The sequence below is a fragment of the Vitis riparia genome, chromosome 18 (genome assembly GCF_004353265.1).
Source record: "Vitis riparia cultivar Riparia Gloire de Montpellier isolate 1030 chromosome 18, EGFV_Vit.rip_1.0, whole genome shotgun sequence".
In the NCBI taxonomy this organism is placed as follows: domain Eukaryota; kingdom Viridiplantae; phylum Streptophyta; class Magnoliopsida; order Vitales; family Vitaceae; genus Vitis; species Vitis riparia.
The window spans coordinates 12,708,953-12,730,431 of NC_048448.1; the positions used below are offsets into that span (position 1 = coordinate 12,708,953).

At 32.7% G+C, this 21,479-nt stretch overlaps 2 protein-coding genes across 5 annotated transcripts; both read left to right on the forward strand.

Moving 5' to 3' along the window:
* The first annotated feature begins 7,128 nt into the window (after positions 1 to 7,128).
* LOC117906824 (ferredoxin--NADP reductase, leaf-type isozyme, chloroplastic-like) lies at positions 7,129 to 10,144 on the forward strand. Its single transcript, XM_034820051.1, has 9 exons — positions 7,129 to 7,302; positions 7,401 to 7,635; positions 7,781 to 7,914; positions 8,103 to 8,181; positions 8,995 to 9,086; positions 9,175 to 9,252; positions 9,342 to 9,404; positions 9,506 to 9,740; positions 9,832 to 10,144. The coding sequence occupies exons 1-9, from the start codon at positions 7,195 to 7,197 to the stop codon at positions 9,897 to 9,899; spliced, it is 1,092 nt and encodes a 363-aa protein (XP_034675942.1). The 5' UTR covers positions 7,129 to 7,194; the 3' UTR covers positions 9,900 to 10,144.
* Positions 10,145 to 10,628: 484 nt separating this feature from the next.
* LOC117906826 (UPF0307 protein SG0165) lies at positions 10,629 to 16,896 on the forward strand. Of its 4 annotated transcripts, XR_004649906.1 has the most exons (8): positions 10,629 to 11,010; positions 11,102 to 11,150; positions 11,235 to 11,286; positions 11,479 to 11,648; positions 13,421 to 13,534; positions 14,531 to 14,664; positions 15,188 to 15,244; positions 16,142 to 16,224. XR_004649906.1 is itself a non-coding variant. In XM_034820052.1 (6 exons), the coding sequence occupies exons 1-6, from the start codon at positions 10,655 to 10,657 to the stop codon at positions 16,286 to 16,288; spliced, it is 888 nt and encodes a 295-aa protein (XP_034675943.1). In that variant the 5' UTR covers positions 10,629 to 10,654; the 3' UTR covers positions 16,289 to 16,896. The 4 variants fall into 4 exon arrangements, 1 of the variants encoding a protein (XP_034675943.1); XR_004649905.1 differs by lacking the exon at positions 15,188 to 15,244 and having other exon boundaries at positions 16,142 to 16,230; XR_004649907.1 differs by lacking the exon at positions 14,531 to 14,664.
* The last annotated feature ends 4,583 nt before the right edge of the window (positions 16,897 to 21,479 follow it).

Below are 21,479 nucleotides of genomic sequence, written 5' to 3' on the forward strand. Positions count from 1 at the left end.
ATGTCATGGATTCTTGCATCCATATCAGATGCCCTTCTAACATATATGGTTAACTGTGATACTTCAGCTCAGGTATGGAAGACTCTTGAACAAGATTTTGCCACTCAAGTATGAGCTAAAATAACCCAGTTCAAGACTCAGTTGCACAACACAAAGAAAGGTGATTTGTCCATAAGATTAGAAATATTGTTGATCACTTGGTTTTAGTTGGCCATAATCTTTCTGATAAAGATCATATAGATGCAGTGTTTGAAAGATTACCTCAAGAACATGAAACATTCATCATCTCAGTAAACTCAAGAATCGACCCATATATAGTTGAAGAAATTGAAACACTTCTTCTTGCCCAAGAAACTCGCATCGAGAAAAACATCAAGATTCATGAATTCTCTGCTCCCAATTTAGCCCACCTGGTCACGTTCAATGTACCCTTAAATTTCAACCAAAGCTCTGACAATAGAATTTATAACATGAACTCATTTGCATTCTCTATAAATGGAATATACCACAATCGTGGGAACTCATCTCAACGAGGAAGAGGAAGATCGGGTAGAGGTTCTTGGAGAAGCAACAATAAACTTCAATGTCAACCCTGTGGTAGAATGGGGCATGTAGTCATGCAATGCTATTACAGATTTGATCAGTCCTTTTCTGGTCTCTCACAACTTCAAGGAAACCGTCCACAAGGCGTCATCTCCAACTTGTATCCATTTGCTTAGTAGATACTCTCCACCATGGCCTTCATCTCAAATGCATCACCACCTCTCATCTTGATATAACGAGTTTTTGTGATGTTGATTGGGCATTTGACATCGATGATCGACATTCCACTTCAGGCTACTGCCTCTGTCTTGGTTCTAGCCTTATCTCTTAGCATTCTCGTAAACAACATGCCATCTCCAAGTCCTCCACCAAAGTTGAATATCGCAGTGTAGTCACATTAGTAGCTGAAATTTCTTGGCTGCAAAATCTCCTTAGTGAGCTCTATATCACCTCCACAACGGCTTTGATCATTTGGTGTGACAATCCCAACACCGTCTATCTTTCAGCCAATCCAATTCTACATGCTCGCACCAAGCATATCGAAATAGACCTATATTATGTTTGGGAAAAGGTTCTTCAAAAACAAGTTCAAATTAAATAAGGCATCATATAGATTCCCACAGGCTTGGTAAACAAGTTAAGTAGTTCAATTCTCATAGACTATAAAGAAGCGTTGCAGATTCTTCTCTGCCTATATGAGATTTCACTTTTGTTCAAGGTAATTTAGTCATATAAAAGAATAAGAAATAATATCTAGTTGTCAAGTTCAATGCAAAAGCTAAATATTGTGCTATAGCTACAACAACTAGTGAAATTATTTGGCTTAGAGCCTTGTTGAAGGATTTAAACTTTTGTGTTTCAAGGCTAACTAAATGATTTTGCAATAATTGATCTCTTATACATATTTGCTCCAAATCCCCTTTTTTCATTCGTGATGAAAGCATATTGAAATCTATCATCACCTTCTTGTCAAAGTTGGTCTCTATTTATTATTTTAGCGAGGGAGTGTTAGCATAGAAGAAGAAATTAGTAAGTGGTTTGAGGTATATTTTTTAACTTTTCTTGGTTCACCGAACATTAGAGTAAAATATGAGAGATAGAAAATAGAAAGCAAAAATAGAAGAAAAAAAAAATTTAAAGTTAATAAATTATTTTTATACATTTCTTTATATTTATTTAACTTATTTTCCTATATTATATAAAGATTAAATAATTTTAAAATGAAAAAAAACATCTTAACATTTTCTTTCTTAGTACTTTTCAAGAATAAAATATAATCTTATTTAAAATAATGATTATTTTCATCCATCTTTCGTGAGAGATGACAGAATACATTTATTTAAAATTTTATTAAGTACTTCTTATATCTTTTTCTTTATTATTTTCATTTACATATTCTTCTTGTCAAAACAAATTTTCTATCATTTTCATTTATTATTTTAATTTTTTTAAGATGATAAAGATATTTGATGAAATTTCAAATCAATAAAAGATAAGTATATTTAATCAAAACCTTATAGGAAGTGAATGAATGCATATAGATATAAACGGTCCAATGAGTAAGAATTTTTAAAAACATTTGGAATATTTCGTTTTTGATCAGAAGAGCCGTTTTCAAGTAGTGTTTGATCAATTATGTATTAATCCATATTCGATTGATTGGTTTGAGGTTGTTTTTTTGTCTAAGTCACTTGATTCTTTGTTCAAGTCATTTTTTTTTTTTTTATCCAATTCACTTTCTTTTTCTTCGTGGGTTTGGGGAATATCCATTCATAGTCAACCTTTCAAAGTAAATAACTTAAATATTCTTTTGAACCTTCAAATCTAAATTTAATCAAATTGCTCTGTAAGTATAAAAATTGTGAATCTAAGTTTAATAAAATTAGAAGGTAAATTTAATACATGAAAATTGATAAAATCTAGATGTCAAAATCAAAGATCTCAATCAGCATACAAAGCCAATTGTTTAACTTTACCGTGGAGAGATAAAGGGGAGATTTTTATTGGCGTTATCTTTTTTGTCATGGTGAAGACTTAATGTTGTCCCCTGACTGAGGAAAGAGCCCTCTTCCCTAGGATAAAGGAGAGATATTTTATTGGCTTTATCTTTTATGTCATGGTTAAAACTTAATGTTGTCCTCCGACTGAGGAAAGAGCCCTCTTCCCCAGGATAAAAGGGAGATGTTTTATTGGTTTTATCTTTTATGTCATAGCGAAGACTTAATGTTGTCCCCCGACTGAGGAAAGAACCAACACCTAGTGAAAGGGACAACGAAAAAATACTAACACAAGTGAGAATTTTTTTTTTAATAATAATGACAACATTTTGTGTAAATAAATAAAACAAACGGGGTGAGGTATTTAATAAATCAATTTAATAACTTAAAATGGTTATTAAGTTAATTAAATATATTTAACAAAAGAATTTAATAGTATGATTTAAAATAAAAAATAATTTTAAGTAATAAGTAAAAATAATTAACTTATTTTTAAGTCCATATTTTTATTTTATTTTTTTATCTTAATTTATTTTAGTTACCTTTACTATCTCTTTTATTACTTCACAACTCGATTTCTTTTACTTTAATTATAATTTATGAGAATAAATATGTCAATTTGATGATTTAGAACAAATTTTAAATTAATTTTATTAAATAACCTTAATACTTATATCAAGAATTAAATAATACATTTTAAGTCTACAAGTTAATTATAATTTAATTTAAAGTCAATTTAAGTCATTAAATAAGTATTAAGTTTTACTAAACTTCTTCTTAATTTAAATAAATAAAAACATAGATTTAAATTTGGGAATGAGACTTCTATACAAATTGAGAATTGAATAATTGGAAAAAAAATATTGAAAGATATTAGCGATAATATATTGGTTATAATTTTATTAGGAATATTATTTAATTTTATTATTTATAAATAATTACTTTTTTTACCAATGTTATGATAGATGGATTAAGAATTTGAGTAATTTCTCTCCTTAATAGTATAACATGTTATTTTATAACTTATTATTTATTTTTCATCTATTTTTTTTTAAATGAAAATTATTAAATTCCTTAGAATGGATTTGGCAATATTTTTTTAAATATAATCTAATTTGTTTGTTATATTATAAAAAAATAAATAAAAATTGGCAGTATCTTATTTGCTTGTTATAATTTTTATTTTATTCTATTATAATTATTTTGAAACTTTAGTTATCAATAACTCTAGTTGATAAGAGATTAATTGTTGTAATGGGTAGTGATGTAGCACAACCTGTTGGTATATGACCAATAATGTCTTTTCCGATTAACTTCTTTAGAGCAATCGACGATTGTACTTACAATAAGATGTGTTCAGATGGTCTTGACTTGGGTTTTGATACCCGACGGCTATTTATCTTAACTGAGTTACAACGTTTTCCATGCATTTTAGTTGCTTTAAATGTCAATAATTTGCTTTATAAATAATGGTTTCTCGGCTTAAAGTCAAACATTTGAGTGACCTTGATGTAATAATATAACACTTAATACTTTGGTAATTAATGCCCACAAAATAATAATTAGAGTTCGTTTGGTAATGATTTAAAAGGTGTTTTTTAACCTTTCGAATACTTAAAAAATTTTATCTTTCCAGCATTAGAAGGAATAAAAATATTTCTTAAAATCATTACCAAATAAACTCTTAATGATGTTTGAATAACTTTTCGTCATATGATACTAAGATGGAGAGAGATCTATGATGGATGGATGCAAGGATCCCACAAAACCCAATATAATTATTAACATTTGATATACTATTGATGGTAAATCATTTATGTATGAAGAGAAGTAATTGCGATTAAAGATTACATTTGGTAGTGTTTTCATTTTTTTTTTTTAATATAAGTATTTTCTTTATAAGTGCTTTTTGAAAAATCGTCTATAAAGTGTTTTTTCAGGAAACACTATAAGTGATTTTCTAGATTTTTAAAAATGTTTTATAATTTTTTGTCAAACACTTATTTTTAGAAACACTTTTCAAGATAAAAGTGTTTCCTAAAATTATTATTAAATGAACTCTAACTACTTAATGTAAAAGTGTATTTGACAATATTTTTATTCAAAAGTGTTTTTATTAAAAGTATTTTTTTAAAGTGTTTTATTGAACAGTCACCTATCAAGTGTTTTCTTCATAAAATATTATAAATGATTTTTTCAGATTTTAAAAAATACTTCCCAAATTTTGCAAAACACCTTTTTTTTTTTTTCAAAAACACTTTTTACAATTCTAAAATCATTATCAAATGGATTAAAATAAAATATTTTTTATGTAAATTTTTTAATATGAATTGATTTGCATCGTTTTTTTTTAAATTAATTTTTGAACCACATTGAAAATAAATTTATGTCATTTGTCGGTGCTTATTTTTCTAAAAAAGAGAAATTTATTATAAAACTAAATAATTTTAATTTTTAACTGATTTTTATAAAAGTGTGATTCTTATCCACCATCCTTTTTATGTGCTATTTCTCTTCACCCCTTAGGAATCATGTAATCCATCATTTCTAAAATTATTATTTGAAGTGTTTCAACTTAAATCAAATTAAGGTAGATTCATATTGGCAACTAAAGCACATAAATTTCTGTGACTATTTCAGTATTTGCTCTTCCACTGGTTTCATAATTTCCAAGCCCAAGCCCATCTGTGACGCTGCTGGATCTTTGAACTTGTATAGTCATTGGGCCCTATTTGTTGGGGGCCTTCCTCAGACACCCATAGTTGTTTAAAGAGGCCCTAAAAGACCCAGGCAGCCCAACCGAGAAACCCAAGAGGCTCTTTGGAGAAAGCCCTCGTGACGGCATACAATACAACAACCAACATGGGCTTCCAGTGAAAGTAATCTATACCACACATGAAAGTCTTAAAAAAGTCAAAAACCAAGGGAATGGATAGCAATTTTTAAAAACAATTTGTAAAAGAGTGATTAATTATTTGCGAGAATAAAGTTTAATTTGAAAATTTAAATATAAAAATAATTTTTTTCGCTTCTTCCCTATGAAGTTGTAGGCGTAATTCAAAAAATTTTAAAACATAGTTTTTTTTTTTTTTAAAAAAAAACTATTATTATTTTGTCTAATTTTTTGGACTTAATATTATTTAATTTTTATAGGATGTCAAGATAACAAATAAATAAGACTTAATAACTAAAATATCAACCCTACTTCTATCAAAACAGTAGAACACATTATTTTTATTTTTATACAATATTGCACTTAGATTTCCAATTTGATAAATTTGAATAACTAAAAAAATAATAATAAATACTAAAAATATTAAAATAGAGGATAGTAATAATATATCATATGTTGATGTATTTAACAAATATTAATTAGATATTTTACGGTTAATTAATGAAAATAATAGTTTGATAAATTATAAATATTTTTATAAGTTATCATTAATTTGAGTTATAAATATCCTTTTAGAATTATATTTTTTTTTTCCTTTTTTTAATAGTAGTATAACTTTTTGTGCACATTTGGATATATTTACGGTTTTTTATTTTAAAAAATAGAATTTCTTTTCATATAAAATATAAAAACTCTTACAAGTTTACATTAAAAATATAATAAGTTTTAAAAATTAAGATATTTTAAAAAATTAAAAAATTTTAAGGCATATATATATTGGGATCATACTTTTATCTATAGACAATTTTATTCTTTTTCATTCTAATATAAAAACCTTTTTATATAATGATTTATTTTCCATCCAAAATTTAAGGTTGTTATTTATTGATCAAATTATTATAGGTAAGTCTAAAAAAGTTTGTCAATGAGAATTTAGTTTTTTTAATAAGGTAGGATTGAATAAAAAATTTTAAAATTGAGCTAAAATGTCTTTATTATTTTTTTTTTGTGACAATTTTCAGATATTATTTTTTAAGAAAGTTCTTTTCTTAATTAATTAAATTTTAGAAAGTTGATATTTTATTTTTTTAATGAAAATTATTTTTTAATTAATTTTTTAAAAGTTGAGATTTTATTTTTTAAAAGAAAATTTCATTTCTAACTCTCTAGGCTCTCACCATATACTCTACCTAAACATGTTTTTAGGTTGGATGCTTAGAAAAATCAAATCTCAACTTAAGAATTAGTTGTGTTGAATTCTAAGTTGTTGGAAAAACCTACATCTTTTCGAAAAACTGAGACAAATAGTATTAGAGGTGTTACTGTGGACTTTAATATATATCATATACTGGATTATTAAATTAGAGACATCCTGCGGTTTTTATCTCCATAATTATTGTTAGGGTTTTTCATATATATATATATATATATATATATATATATATATATAATTTTTTTATATTAAAATTTTAACTAAAAATCTCCATGGCAGGATTTACCAGTTTGTTTAGAAATAAGAAAAGATAGTGAGATGCATGGATTTACAAAAAGAGACTTATCTTCACAGAATCTGAAGCTCTCCAACCTTAACCACCAATGTGATAGTCCACCAATCTTCTCCACCCATTCTATAATCCACTCAAAAATGTTTTTGTCATTTTTCACTTTTTGTTTCTTTCTTCTTAATTCTTCTTCTTCTTCTTCCGATCCTCACAACCCCACCGAAATTCTTCTCTCTCTCATTTTCTTCAACAAAAAATCATGGCTACCGCTGTCAATGCTGCAGTCTCTCTTCCATCATCGAAGTCATCTTCTCTCCCCATCAGAAACCATATAATAGTCTCCCCAGAAAGAATTAACTTCAATAAGGCATGTTTAAATATTGATGGGAATTTGATGTTCTTCTCTGGGTTCTTGTTTTTCTTTTGTTTCTTCTGGAACTTACGACATGGGTTTTGTTTCTGCAGTGTTTCTTGTACTCGAGAAACGTCTGTGTTGGCCGGAAAGTAGTTACCATTAAAGCTCAGGTCACTACAGAGGCTCCTGCAAAAGTAGAGAAGGTTTCTAAGAAAAACGATGAGGGTGTGGTTGTTAACAAGTTCAGACCCAAGAATCCTTACATCGGAAAATGTCTCCTCAACACCAAGATTACTGGAGACGATGCTCCAGGAGAGACCTGGCACATGGTATTCACCACTGAGGGTCAGCTTCTTTACCATGCCTATCTCTCTTGATAATTGAAGGATTTTTTTTTTTCTTTTTTCTTTTATAATTTTTTAGTAGTTGTGAATAAATTATGGGATTATTCTTGCATTTGATTGTTGGGTTGGATAATCTGATAAAACAGGGGAAGTCCCATATAGAGAGGGGCAATCTATTGGTGTGATTCCGGATGGTATAGACAAGAATGGGAAACCCCACAAGCTTAGACTCTACTCTATTGCCAGTAGTGCTCTTGGAGACTTTGGGGACACAAAAACTGTAAGGATTTGTTCATAAAATTGCGCATTTTTCTACTTTATCATTTCCTTTTGTTAGAAGCTCCTGAATCATTCAAACCTCATGCTGCCTTTTTGGACATTCTATGTTTGGGAACCTGCCGTTGTTATGAATATGCTGGGAGATCATCCTTGTCATTTGAATTGACCTGGGTAAGTGCGTTTTGGCAGGTTTCATTGTGTGTAAAAAGGCTTGTCTACACCAATGACCAAGGAGAGATAGTTAAGGGAGTTTGCTCAAATTTCTTGTGTAAGTCTCTGAGAACACTTGATTCTTTCAGTTTAGTTTTTCTAACAACGCATTTGATATTTTGGTATTTTCTTAGCCCACCCCCACTCTCCCTCATCTCACTACTTTTTAGGAGCACATGAAAATTGGCACATTGTTGAGTAGAAAATTGGTATCCCTTCTTAAACATTACTAATACAATATGCAGATCCTAATTTGTAAGCCACTTTACTTCATCTGTTGAATTGTTTCTCCGTATTTTCAATTGCTACCCTGTTTTCTGCTGGGTTTGCCTTGTGATGCACATGATCTAGCTTAATATCAGCAGTGGAATGTATGTAATTCCATACTACTTGGATAGCAGATTATCTTCACCAAGATGCATTCATTCTTCACCCCACAATGTCCATATAATCATACTACATTCTATTTCCTGTTAGATTATGCAGTATTGTTTCTAAAATTTCCATTTTACAAAAGTACTAAACAAATCAAGACTATTCCTTTTGAGTTCTTCAGCGATCGTTTGTTAGCCAAAAGCATTGGATTGATTGCAACAGTCACAAGAGCCACTTTACTTCCTCTCATATTTTAAAGAAAATTTATCCGATATATAGTTGAGGACATCTATATTATGTGAAAGGTTCCAATTAAACTTTTGTCCTCCCCTCAAAATTTAGCATTTTCTTTTAGACAAAGGCTTCCATAGAAACAAATGGAACCTGTGAAAGTTGTTTGTATAGAATCAGCTCTATCAGCATCGGTGCTACGATGGGGCCGAGTTTAGGAAATGCTTTGATTATCGTCCTAGCAACTCTGATCCTTTTGTTTCAGGTGACTTGAAGCCTGGGGCTGATGTCAAAATCACAGGACCTGTTGGGAAAGAAATGCTTATGCCAAAAGATCCAAATGCCACTGTCATAATGGTAAGTTCTGCTTCAGTGTCACCAACCATCTTCTGTTGTGTCAATCAGCTGTTTCTTTGAGAAAGTAATGAAAGCAATCATCTTGCAGCTTGCAACTGGTACTGGCATTGCTCCTTTTCGCTCATTCTTGTGGAAAATGTTCTTCGAGAAATATGAAGACTACAAGGTAGATGAGATATCCATAGATTATGTATCAAAGCACTGAATTGTGAATCTTGTGATCATGTTAGAGACTTGTTTCAACTTGTCATGCAGTTTAAAGGGTTGGCTTGGCTCTTCTTGGGTGTCCCAACAACTAGCTCCCTGCTGTACAAGGACGTGAGATATCTTCTTACATTTTCCTGGTCTTCACTCCCCTTTTTGGTGCTAGTCTACCATGTATTAAATATTATACGTAATGTATTTTATTCTTAAAACAGGAGTTTGAGAAGATGAAGGAGAAGGCCCCAGAAAACTTTAGGGTTGACTATGCTGTCAGCAGAGAGCAAACAAATGAGAAGGGCGAGAAAATGTACATTCAAACCCGGATGGCTCAATATGCAGAGGAGCTATGGGAGTTACTTAAAAAGGATAATACCTATGTGTATATGTGTGGGCTGAAGGGAATGGAGAAGGGAATTGATGACATAATGGTGTCTTTGGCTGCTAGAGATGGTAAATATATCCATGCAAAAGTTGACTCTGATTTTTCTGAATAAATTACTAATCATTTTGCAACTGCTCTCTTCTTCTTCCTGGTTTTCAGGTATTGATTGGACCGAATACAAAAGGCAATTGAAGAAGAGCGAGCAGTGGAATGTTGAAGTCTATTGATATCAGTTGCATAGGGGGTTTACAAACATCTATTTACTGAAGAATATCCATTGTTGTATGATTGATTTCTTCCTGTAGTGGGGATAGGTGAACTTCTCTTGATTTGCCTTTTTCTTTTTCTTTTTTTTTTTTCTCCATTTGGCGATTGTATTATTTTGCTTTACATGAGGAGGACATGGATGATAAAATAAGTTGCAAAATGAATTCAAGCTCATGAAAATATGATTAGATTCTGGCATTCTGCATAGAGATGTTTCCAATGTTATGGCAACTTCTGGTTCCTGAACAAGGAAGATCATATAACCCACTGAGCCGAAGAATGACTGGTCCATTATCTCTGGACTAGCACGGATCGAGAATAATCCAGTCCGCCTAAAGAATGGATCATCCACTCAAGATTTCAGCCCATAAAAGTTGTTCAGCTCAGGAACAGCGCAGGATAGGCCTGGACAGAGTTTGGGCCGAGCCTAAATCACATTGACTGTCAAACCTTCAAACCATTATTGTTGAAATAATATCAACATTTGAGAAAAAAAAACTCAGATTTATATTTAATTTATGAATAGATGACAAGTTTTATTTATTATTTTCTAAATAAATATCCTCAAAAATATTAAATTTTCACACATGTATAGAAGCTGGAAAGTCAAGTTTGGGCTAAAGGTGGTCCAAAACCCTACCTGGCCTGTTAAGCATGGGCCGATTTGGGTTTAATTAGCTGAGGCGGCGTCGGGAGAGGAGAGGAGAGGAGGAGAATGGCTCATCAGCTGATACGCCCCCTGAGGCAGTGGCCGAGATTGCAGTACCACTGCATCTCTACCCCGACACTCCATCATTCTCTCTCCTCCCCTTCACTCTTCTCCACCAAAGCCATCTCCCACCTTCTCTCATTCACCAAGCCTCCATCTCTTCATAGCAACCGCCATTTCCGATCGTACGGTCTCAGATTGCCGAACGATCCGGCGCCGTCACATCTCCAAGAAACCGCCGGCGAGCAGGATTCCGATGCCAAAAGGAGCCGCAACGAAAGGAAGCGAGAAGCTCGGCGCGCCGTCCGTTGGGGGATGGAACTCGCCGCCTTCTCAACCCCTCAAATCAAACGAATTCTCAGGTATTCAATGCATATTTTTTTCGAACAAGTCGATGTAATCTTGAAAATTACGAGTAAAGAACTTGAAAACTGGACCTTTATGTTCTTTCAGAATGGCTTCGCTTGAGAGAGAAGTCTTCGATGCTCTCATGTTGGTCAAGGTGTTGTGAATGTAGTTTCTTATCTTCTTTTTTAAAGTTTGTAAAAGAGTATTTGGCTGTTAATTGTTCGTATAAATGTGACAGAGACTAGGGCCTGACGTTCGTGAAGGAAAGCGGAGACAGTTCAATTATATAGGTAATGGAACCATTCCATTGTGATTCCTATTGCATCTGAAATGAATTTATTTCATGTGTCCCTGGTGTTGGCTATAGGCTATACAATCATTAATCATTGGGAACCGAAATGGTAGGCATGATATGAATTTTTATACATCTTCAGTGAGTTTACATGCAATGTGGTATTAATTGTATCATCAATGCATGTTAGGAAGACTGCTAAGGGGAGTGCAACCTGAATTGATGGATGCTTTGATCCAGGCTTCAAAAGATGGTGACCAGAGTAGGCTGCAGGCTTTATCTGGTCTAGATACAAGGGTTGTTGAGGAGGATGGCGAAGAAGATGAAGCAGACGAAGAAGATTATGAGGAGGAAGATGAGGTACACTATAGTCACTTTATCTATAACTGTCTGTTAATCATTAGTAAAAGTGCTTCTTGGAGGTTACATCGGTAACTTGTTAGCAGTTTATTGGTGGTTCGGTTTTGGTTCATTTTAAATTTGGGAGATCCAGAGTGTAATCTCATTTTTTCAACTGTTACTTCTCCTTTCTTCCAATGCATGAACAGTACAAGCCTTCCTCATTCATATACTATATATTTGAATTTTATTTTGTTTAATGTTAGGAGAATATAATGAACCTTTTTTATTGAGGGTAGTTGTCTATTTGAACATCATAACCTTAGGGGTGGTCCATGGAGATATTAAGAAAGGCTTCTAAATTTTGACAACAATGTTGTAGCAGTGGAAACTATGGAATCACAAGTTGTGCAATAATAATAAAGATAGAGCAAATTCACATACAAAGGAACACAAAGTTTAATATGGATGACATGCTTAAATCCTGAGATAAGAGAGAATCAAACTGTTATACCAGAGGGCACATTACAAAGAAAACACAAAAACAAATTCAACGCCTAATTCCAAAATAAATTCATGTTTCCTTCTTGTATCTATAAACCTAAGCCTGATTGTCTTATCTCCTCCTCACATCTTTACATGCCCAGAATATACTCTATGGGCCCATTTCAGTTTTACAACTTTTCCCCTCCAAAACGCAGGATATTTATAAGGATATTCCTAACATTTTTCCCTATGGAAGATGGAAATCTATTTCTAAAGTAGATGTCAATTGAGATAAAAAGTTCTAGATCTCAATGGATCCAATGCTTTTTCCACCTTTTACAATTCAAGAAGTGTATAGGAGTAACATTTATTATGGATCAACTTAGTACATGGCCCCTTGCATCACATGATAAGAGAACAACAAATTTCACCTTCAGTCAAAATTCCTTTTACGATTTGTTTTTATCTTGAGTCTCTTGTACTGTTTTTATATTCTAATTATACAGTTCAAATCTCACCATGTGTAAGAATTGGATGAAATCCATCTCAAATTTTCTCATGCTTTCTTATCTTGGCTTAGAACTCTTCACTTCAGTTTTGCAACAATTGTCCTCCAAGACTTCTAATGTATTCTCCAACCTAGGCTGTTCCAAAATTCTCTAATTTGTTGTGTAAAGCTTTGAACTCATAAGTGGTGCAATAGTAATAAACAAAATCTAATCACAAAGAAACACAAAATTTAATGTGGTTGAGAACATGCCAACATCCGACGATGAAGGAGAATTAATCCATTATAATATAGAGAATATTGTAGATTTAAGAGAAAAAAGATGCAAAACCAAGGCTCAAAACAATCTCATATTTCTCTACTTATGGTATCTCCATCCTAAAAATGAACCCTAGAACATCCCATGTTGTCTTGTTCCATCAAGTGTCTCTCGTCTCTTCCATATATCTCTAACCCAATGCAGCCTTACTAGTCCATCTCCATCTTATAATTTTTCCCCTCATAATTTAAAGTATCATTTCTTAAAGCAATTCCCTCTTCAACAAGAAAACCTATTTCTTCAGCAACAAATAAATAAATAAAAGAAAAGGTCCCCTATGCATTATTCTCTACTAAAAGGAATTACTATGAAATCATCGATTGAACCAAATTAGGAATTTTAGACACCTTCCATCAACTAATTCTAATGGAAGAGAGATCTCCCTTCCCCCTTTCATGTTCTCATAAAAAACTAGTAAAGTTTATTCAATTTTTGTCTCTGAGGACCTGATTGGTCTTATTTCATCTACATTGTTCATAGGAATCTAATACCTACATTGACATAGCAACCAGATGGTCTGACGGGCTAATCAATAAGGACATTGATGTTACCAATGAAGTTTATTCAGTTCACAGTGTTGAGTTTGATCGTCAGGTATGTTTACTGCCTGAAATATGAGACTTTTTTGTTGGTGCATGACCACTCCCTGAGAAAAAAGATTATGAAAGATGGGTTGTATCAGTTTCTTCTCTCCATTCATTTTGTGCTTTTCAGTAGTTATAACTTATATGCTGTTGTTGTATTGAACAGTTGCATTTCTTGTTTAAGAGTTCAGAGTTAGATGACTTCCTCTCTCTGGTTAGGGAGGTGAGGTTTTACCTCATAAACCGACAAACATTTTGAGCTAAAAGGGTTTCACACTTTATTAACATCAATCCCAATAATAATTGCCATCAATTTGCACTCGTGAACTCACGAAACGTAGGATACCAATAAACATTGACAGCCATTATAGTAGCACTGCTTTCTGTGATTTAGGGTTTATAAATTAGTTGCCAGATTCTGTGAATCCAGTTGCCTTTTATTTGTCATTTGGCTCCATGAGTCCTTTGGCCCAACTGGAAGCATTATTTTCCAATGTCCTCCCTTCAGTAAATGTTAGTATTCCATTTTTTATTATATCTCCCAGCACTTGTTCTTTCAAATGTCATCAAATTTAAGTTCCTAATCTTGCCTTATCTTGGTCTTCAATACAATCAACATTGTTTTTTCTAAAATCATTTGAAGTTTGTTTATTTGCTTTGGTAACGCTTGGTGATGGCATGATTACTTTCATGAGGAGAGTCACATCATGCACATGCATATGGGATTGTTCTTGTGCTCTCTTGACATGAACTCTTGTGTCCAACAGAACTTCAGGCAACTGATTATCCTTGTTTTGGTTTTTTCCTTTAATCATCCTCTTAAATAGATTCTTTAAATATCATATGGTTGTGTGAAAAAAATAAAAGTAAAAATAAAATAACAAAAAAGGAAGAGGAGTAGAGTAGTTAGAATGTGAAGTTGACATCTGAACTGCTGAATGAATGGCAGTACTTCTCCTAAAACTTGTCATTGACTTTTTCCATGTTGGGAAAAATTATAATGTAGGGGAAAAAGGCATTACAGTATGAGAGATATAAGAGGTAACAGCAAGTTGCTTATGGAATCTTATTGGAAGCAGAGTGAGAAAATGCCAAAGGACAATGAAATAATACAAGGCATTGCTACCTACCTCTTGAACTGTATGTATTTGTTCTATGCATGCAGTATTGATGTCTATTCTATTAATTTTAGACATTATAAATTCTCTATAGGAACTGTGTAAAAAATTTCTCACGATAAGTTTAGAACTTTTTCCCCTGCCATAGTTTCTTTCCACATCTCGCATGTCTACTTTTGCCTTATAAACCCTGTTTAGTTTCTTATTAGCATGCTGTTTGCTTCTACAATCAACTTTGTTATTTAAGACAACTAGATTATCCAAATTTACTCTTTAACTTTTTTGGTCTCTTTGCCAACTACTTCTGCCGTCCAAAACATTATGTAGCATTCTTTATTTATGTGATGACATATAATCAAAATTTACATTTCTGCTGTCAATTGCACTATTTGTTGTTGTTCACTGTGCAATACTAATTTTTATAGTCCATTTGTCTATCTGGAATTACCATATTATCTCAAACCCTAGTCCATCATTAATTATTTGTATAATGTACTTTCCATTGAAAATCACTGATTTTACTCATATGCCTGTCTTTCCCTTAGGAATGATTGCGAAGGCAACATATGGGACAACTGTACCCCACAATAATTGAATTACTGGTAACTCAAATGAAACTGTCAAAAAGTAAAGTAACTAGTTTTGGTGACATCCACTTCAGATAAGTGTTGGGTCTGGTTTGGAATATAATTATGATCCTCCAGATTTCTTTTTTACTTTAACTTGGTTAACCAATGTTTTTGCTTTAACTTGATAACCAATGTTTAAGATCTTAAATTATGCATTAAATAAAATACGAAATATGATGACAAGGCTATCCTTCCTGAAGGTGCCGGTGGCAGCTTTCACTTAGATATTTTCAGTGGATAGGCTTGGTTGGGCCTCAGGGTCTCAATCTTTAGGCCCAGGTTCAACCTGGCCATGATATAGGATATATGGCTGTAATAGTTTGCTTTGTACAGCATTATCTTAATAGCTTGTTCTATGTTTTGCATGCTACCTATCAGGAAAACAAAAATGTTTTGCATGCTTCCTCCAATGTTGGTCATTTGGTATTTTAGATAGTTGTGGAGGGATGCATGCTCTATTTCCAGACTATTTTTTTTCCTCCTGTGCATGTCACCTTAATATCAACTTCTGCAAATTTGGAGTTGATCCATTACACTGTATCTTATGAATAAATTGAAGTGCGTAAACTGTATCATTTCTTGATATTCAAAGGTTGCATGATAACCATGGTTAAATTGAAATGCTAGTCCTCATACTAACTATTGTAGAAGCTATCTCTGTCTGGCTTTTTGATGCTTTTGTGCTTTCGAGCTATCAAACAGTGCAGCATATCCTAAGCTGAGTCTTGAGACATCTGAGTTTTCCTGTTTTGATACAAAATTGTCTGACTCAAAGTTTCTAAACTATGATGTTTCACCTGCATGGTTGCTTAAATTGTCACCTGCATAGTTTTTATTCTTGTTGTTTCTTATAGTAGCATCCTTCAACAGGAGTTGCGTAAACTTGTACGGAAAGTGCACTCAATTCAAGACCATCAAGCCATTATCAAGGAAGAAGAAGATGTGGCGCTACTTGGTGCAAAAAAGTCCCTATTCCAATTCCTTCACACCCTTGCAAAGCAGTTGCCAACTGAATAAGACATGATCATGTTGATTTATGTCATTTTTTTGTGCCATCATGTATTTTCACCAGAAGCATGTCATATTTGCCTTATAGTTGCACGATAGTGAGTCTCTCCAATTGGTAGGTTCCCAATGTTTGCAGACAACAAACCAATGACACCTAACAAGGCAAGGAGTCAAGGGAGATCATAGATTATGGACGCGATAAGACACATTTGTCTTGATTGAAAATTACAAGGGTGGCTGCTAAAATATTCAATCTCTTATACTACATAATGGCATTATTTTTCCAAGTTGGCTTGCTTTTTATGCCAACTGATGTGATTAAAAACTGGAGAGCTCACATCAAGATTGCTTAAACATTATTATCACTCCCAGGAAGGAAGAATCCAAAGTGAATGGTTCCATTTGTTTCAGGTATTCTTATATCAGCTGACGTTCTAAGTTTTCATAATTTTGGTAATTGACAGAAGACCCTAGTTCTGTGAGGTTTCCACACTGTGAACTAGATCCTTAAGAAAGGCATATCTTTATGGTTGTGATTGTATATCATTTGATGCTATAACACCATTTACTCTCGCTTCAGTCACATTCAAAATTCAGCAATAATTCAATCTTGTCCATTTGTATTGCTTTTGTTATTCAATTCCAAATTTTCATTCAGTTTCAACCTTTTGTGTAAAGATTATTTTTTTTTCCCCCTTTTTTTACCAATTGGATTCATAATGATTTCACAGCAGAGAGGATTTCCACTCGGAGCTGTTGTTTTCCCCTTTGTGATGCAGATGATTCATTGTGTTGAAAGTATTTGCCATTTGGTTCATGCATGCGTATAGGAGTGTTATATCAGGATTGCTGTTTGGTCAAATTGGGCCCATGTTGTTGGGCTTTTGCTAGGATTTTCATCATCGAAGAAAAATTTAATTAGCCGGCTGTAAACTTTTGAGTTCTATTGGTTTGAATAAGAATAAGAAAAATAGCCGGTCATTGATTGTGATGTCCTTTTCTTTGTTAATTGGCAATGCCAGCTGCATAGCATCTTTTATTATTATGATAAAGTGGAAATGCTTTATGACAAATGACAATCATATTAGTATCCTTAGACGACCCCAACGGCCCAACAGTGAATGAGACCCTCTTCTGCTTCTGCCCTCAGAATTTACAAATGGGGTTGGAAGGCTAGCACAGCACACCTTATGATTGGTTAAATGTCAAAGGAGAGAGAAAGAGGAGAGTCAAAAGAGAGAGGATGAACCAGTGAAGTAGAACTTCAACTGATCTCGCACCTGGTTATGGGCTATGGCTTAAAAAAATGCGCCCGCCCCACTCGGAATATGTTCCATTGGAGTGTTTTGTGTCAAAGTAGAAAGAGGCGTAGCATCTGGAAACTCATTCTCTAGAGGAGGGTGTTAGGTTTCTCTTGTACCGTGGCCCAACGCCAAAACAGATATACATATACCCCACCGGGGAGAGGATAAGAGGAGATGCATTGAATGGTACAGCGCTGCTTTTGCTGTTCCACCCTTTTTGCTTTCAGACAGACCCCCCTCCAATTCTCATCGTGGTGATATTATTGCCACCAATTTAAAGGACAACTATGGCAATGCCATTTCTCTTTCTCAATATTTTTTTTTTGTTTCTTTTTCCTTTTTAATCCATAATACATTTAGGCTAGGTTTGTTTATGGAAAATTTGAAGAAAATATAAGAGAAACAAAATAAAAAGGAAAAAGTTGAAGAAAAAAAAAGAGATTTTAAATCAATAAACTATTTTTTTAATGTTATTTTAAACTTGTTTTTATTTATTTTAACTATTTAATATAAAAATGAAATAATTTAGAAATACATAAGTTTTTAACTATGTAAATTATATTTAATGTTTTTTTTATATTTTTATGGTACAATTAATCATTGGAAAAAAAAAATCATTTTTTAAACTTTTTTAAAATTCTTTAGTAGTGTGTTTCCCTAAATCATAGCTTAAGGATGCCCTTTTGATGGCTTTTTCCAGTTGGATGCAAAATTTTCTCAACTCCAAGGGAAATGGAAAGTTGATTATAGTCCTCATTTGGGGATAGAATCAAAATTGCCAGAACTTAATAGTCCTTCAAACTTGGTATCCTGGGCCTTATTAAATCTCCATGATATTACGAGTTCCAGTTCAATTCATCTAGTTTTAGGCAAAAGTCAAAGAAATAATATTTTATAATTCAATCACCAAATGGCACCAAGATCTGGGCCTAGTCGGCATGCTAGGTTTACTGGTCTCTGCAGGTGAGGATGACACCATGCCCAATCAGGTTGGAACGAGAGTTACGTTTGGTCTACTGAGTCTATAGCAGCCTGAAGTCGGTAAGACGGACAAGGCATTCTCCTTAGTTGAGAAAAAGATACTTTGTTTGAGGAAATACAATATCTAATCGGAGGAGGTTGACATATATGTAATAGAACAAGTGTCTTCTAAAACAGGTGGCCGAAACTGTTGAATTTGTTGGGGGTTAAGTGGGAACATTTATTAATGTGCCTCATTTCTACAGTTGAAGCTAACACTAACTGCCTCTCGGGAATGTTGAATGTTGTATTAAGATCACGATATAGACCCTTCCAGTTTGGCTTATTCAAACTTTAGCCAAATAAGACTCTTTCTCCAGGTAGTTAGTATCTGCTACCCACATTTGACTTTGTCCAATTTAGGATTCATCTGCTTTAATTTCTTTTTTTTGATATAATTTAGGTCTTTAAACTTAGAAAAGCATATATAAACCACTTATTTCAGAAGAAGAAAAATAACAAAAAGATATAAAAATTAAGCCTAAACTTAATAAATTCCCTTTTTATTGTTATTGGAAGTCATTATTTAAATAGAGTGGGTTACTTTCTCCGTTTGTTAATTTTTCTATCCACGAGCTCAATATGATATTGTTGGGTTAGTGAACAGTTCATGTAAAATGATAAAATCGTTGGTAAAGTATATGAACAAATACCCATGGAATCGCATCTTTTACACGTGAAATGACCTGCATTAATAAGAATACGATTGAGCTGAAGCGGTGGCAGGCCCTGCCGCCTGAGGTAGGTGGCTTTGTTTCCCGTTCCTCCAGTAATTGCCATGTGCTGCCCACGTACTCAACTCCGCGCAACAGCGACTGAATGGGCCAGACATCTACATCTCGTTTCAGTTCCATCGAGTTCTCATTGCGTCTCAAAAGAATAAAAAGAAGAAGATTAAAAGGGGAAAAACGAAGTGGTAAGGGTGTCGTTTCTGAGTACTTTTCAGAAATCCTTCACTTATTTTGATCATTTGACGCAGATTCCAACGTCAAACGGATGAGGATTTGAATAAGACAAATGCCTGGAAAAGGGGATTTTTCATTTCACCTAGGGGGGTGAAAAGAGAAAATGAATCATGGTGGTGATTTTTGACCGTTACAAGGTTGTCCAGGATTTTCTGACATTGCGAACGTTAAAAGGGAAAAGTGGCACTTCATTCTTTCATTACAGCGCGTCCCTCGATTCTTGTTCCCTTGCCTTGTCTCACTTCACTGGTTCATTACTGTCTTATCATCCAACTCATAAATTAAAGTATCAGCGACCGACATTAACCGTTAGTATATACAAAGATATATCTTCCTCCCACCTACCATTCTGCCACTCAAAAACTACTGAAAATGAGAGGTTTTCTGAAACTGCATTTTGCTGCAAAATTTTGATTAAAACCCCACATGCGGTTGCACCTTCAATACTCACCATGAGTAAGTCGTGACTTTCTTCCTCATTCCAATTTCGCTTGTTTTTATGCGCAACTCCAAGGTCACTTTTAAGAAACCCAAAATCGTATAAATACGTATATCCCTTAGATAATTATTTTTTTATATTTTATAAAATAAAATTTTATTTAAAATTTTAAAATATTTTAAACTTATTTTAAAAATCATTTATATATTTAATATTTTATTTTTAATCATTCCACGTAAAATTATTTTTTAAAGCCAGTAAAAAATAATTAAAAGATATTTTTCGAAATTATTATATTTTTTGTTTTTGAAAATATAAAATAAAAAATAGTTTTTAATTAAAAAAAATATTTTCTTAGTTTTTCATTTTAAAATATTAAAAAACTATTCTAAAAAATAATTATTAAACAAACTTTATATCCCTTTACTTCAAAAACAAAACTGACATTTTTCCATTTTTACCTTTTTCAACCATTTCCTATATTAAATCAGTTGTATCACATCCAAATTATATAATTCGAAAACTTTAATAAATTAACAATAGAGGCATTAAATACTATTACTCTTTTTAAAAAATTACATAAAAATGTATTGTAATAAGTATCGTATTAATTTTTAAATTAGAGAATCAAATATTATGCTCTTGATTTATAAAAAATATTGTCCAAGTGGATTCTATTATGTTATTAATTCTATGCATTTCTTTAATTATTATTACTTCTTATTATTTTCTCATTGTGTTATTTTTTATCATCTTCATTCTACCATTTTATGTACTTTTATAATTATTTCCCTTAATACAAATCATATCTAAGCCAAGATTCGGTAAACTTCTAGTCGAAGACGTCTAGTTAGACAAGAGTTCATTTTGAATATGACCACATCCTCCCAACTCGATATATCTAAAATGGAGCATAGAATAAGCTTGTGTCCATCAAGCTTTTTGTTAACAAGCCACCAGTCCCTACGGCTCATATGTGCTTCACGATAATGAAGAAAATTATTGCATATGTTTAAATTAAAATTAAGGGGCAATAAAGAATCCCCAAATAATTTTCAAATTTCCTCAAATTAGCCATATCAGACTCACTAAATAAAATTTTAGGCCTACAATTGCCACTTGTGACTTTTCAGTATATCACGGACTCACTATATTAAAGCGTCATGTAGGATATATTTTTATGAAAGTCCTGGCGCTGTCAAAACGATTTGGGAATAGTCAAGATATTGAAACTAAGAGTAATTAGACACGTGACTGAATAATTCAGTCAAAGTATTTAGCTTCCCTCGCATTGACTAATATCAAATACCGTAATGACTGTATTAATCGTGTGGTTACCCTAAAATAAAATAACTGGAGAGAGTAATGTGCTCATCAATACGTTATATTTTCATTCGGTTCAGGTGGGCCCAGAGCACACGTAAGCGCCTCTTGTATAAATGCCCGTCCCACCCTGCGTTACAGAACCCCCC

Coding starts and splice junctions, on each gene's coding strand:
- LOC117906824 (XM_034820051.1), top strand. CDS start 7,195: ATGGCTACCGCTGTCAATGCTGCAGTCTCTCTTCCATCATCGAAGTCA. Junction 7,303..7,400: donor AAAGAATTAACTTCAATAAG/GCATGTTTAAAT, acceptor TTGTTTCTGCAG/TGTTTCTTGTACTCGAGAAA. Junction 9,741..9,831: donor GTCTTTGGCTGCTAGAGATG/GTAAATATATCC, acceptor CCTGGTTTTCAG/GTATTGATTGGACCGAATAC.
- LOC117906826 (XM_034820052.1), top strand. CDS start 10,655: ATGGCTCATCAGCTGATACGCCCCCTGAGGCAGTGGCCGAGATTGCAG. Junction 11,151..11,234: donor ATGCTCTCATGTTGGTCAAG/GTGTTGTGAATG, acceptor TAAATGTGACAG/AGACTAGGGCCTGACGTTCG. Junction 11,649..13,420: donor ATTATGAGGAGGAAGATGAG/GTACACTATAGT, acceptor CATTGTTCATAG/GAATCTAATACCTACATTGA.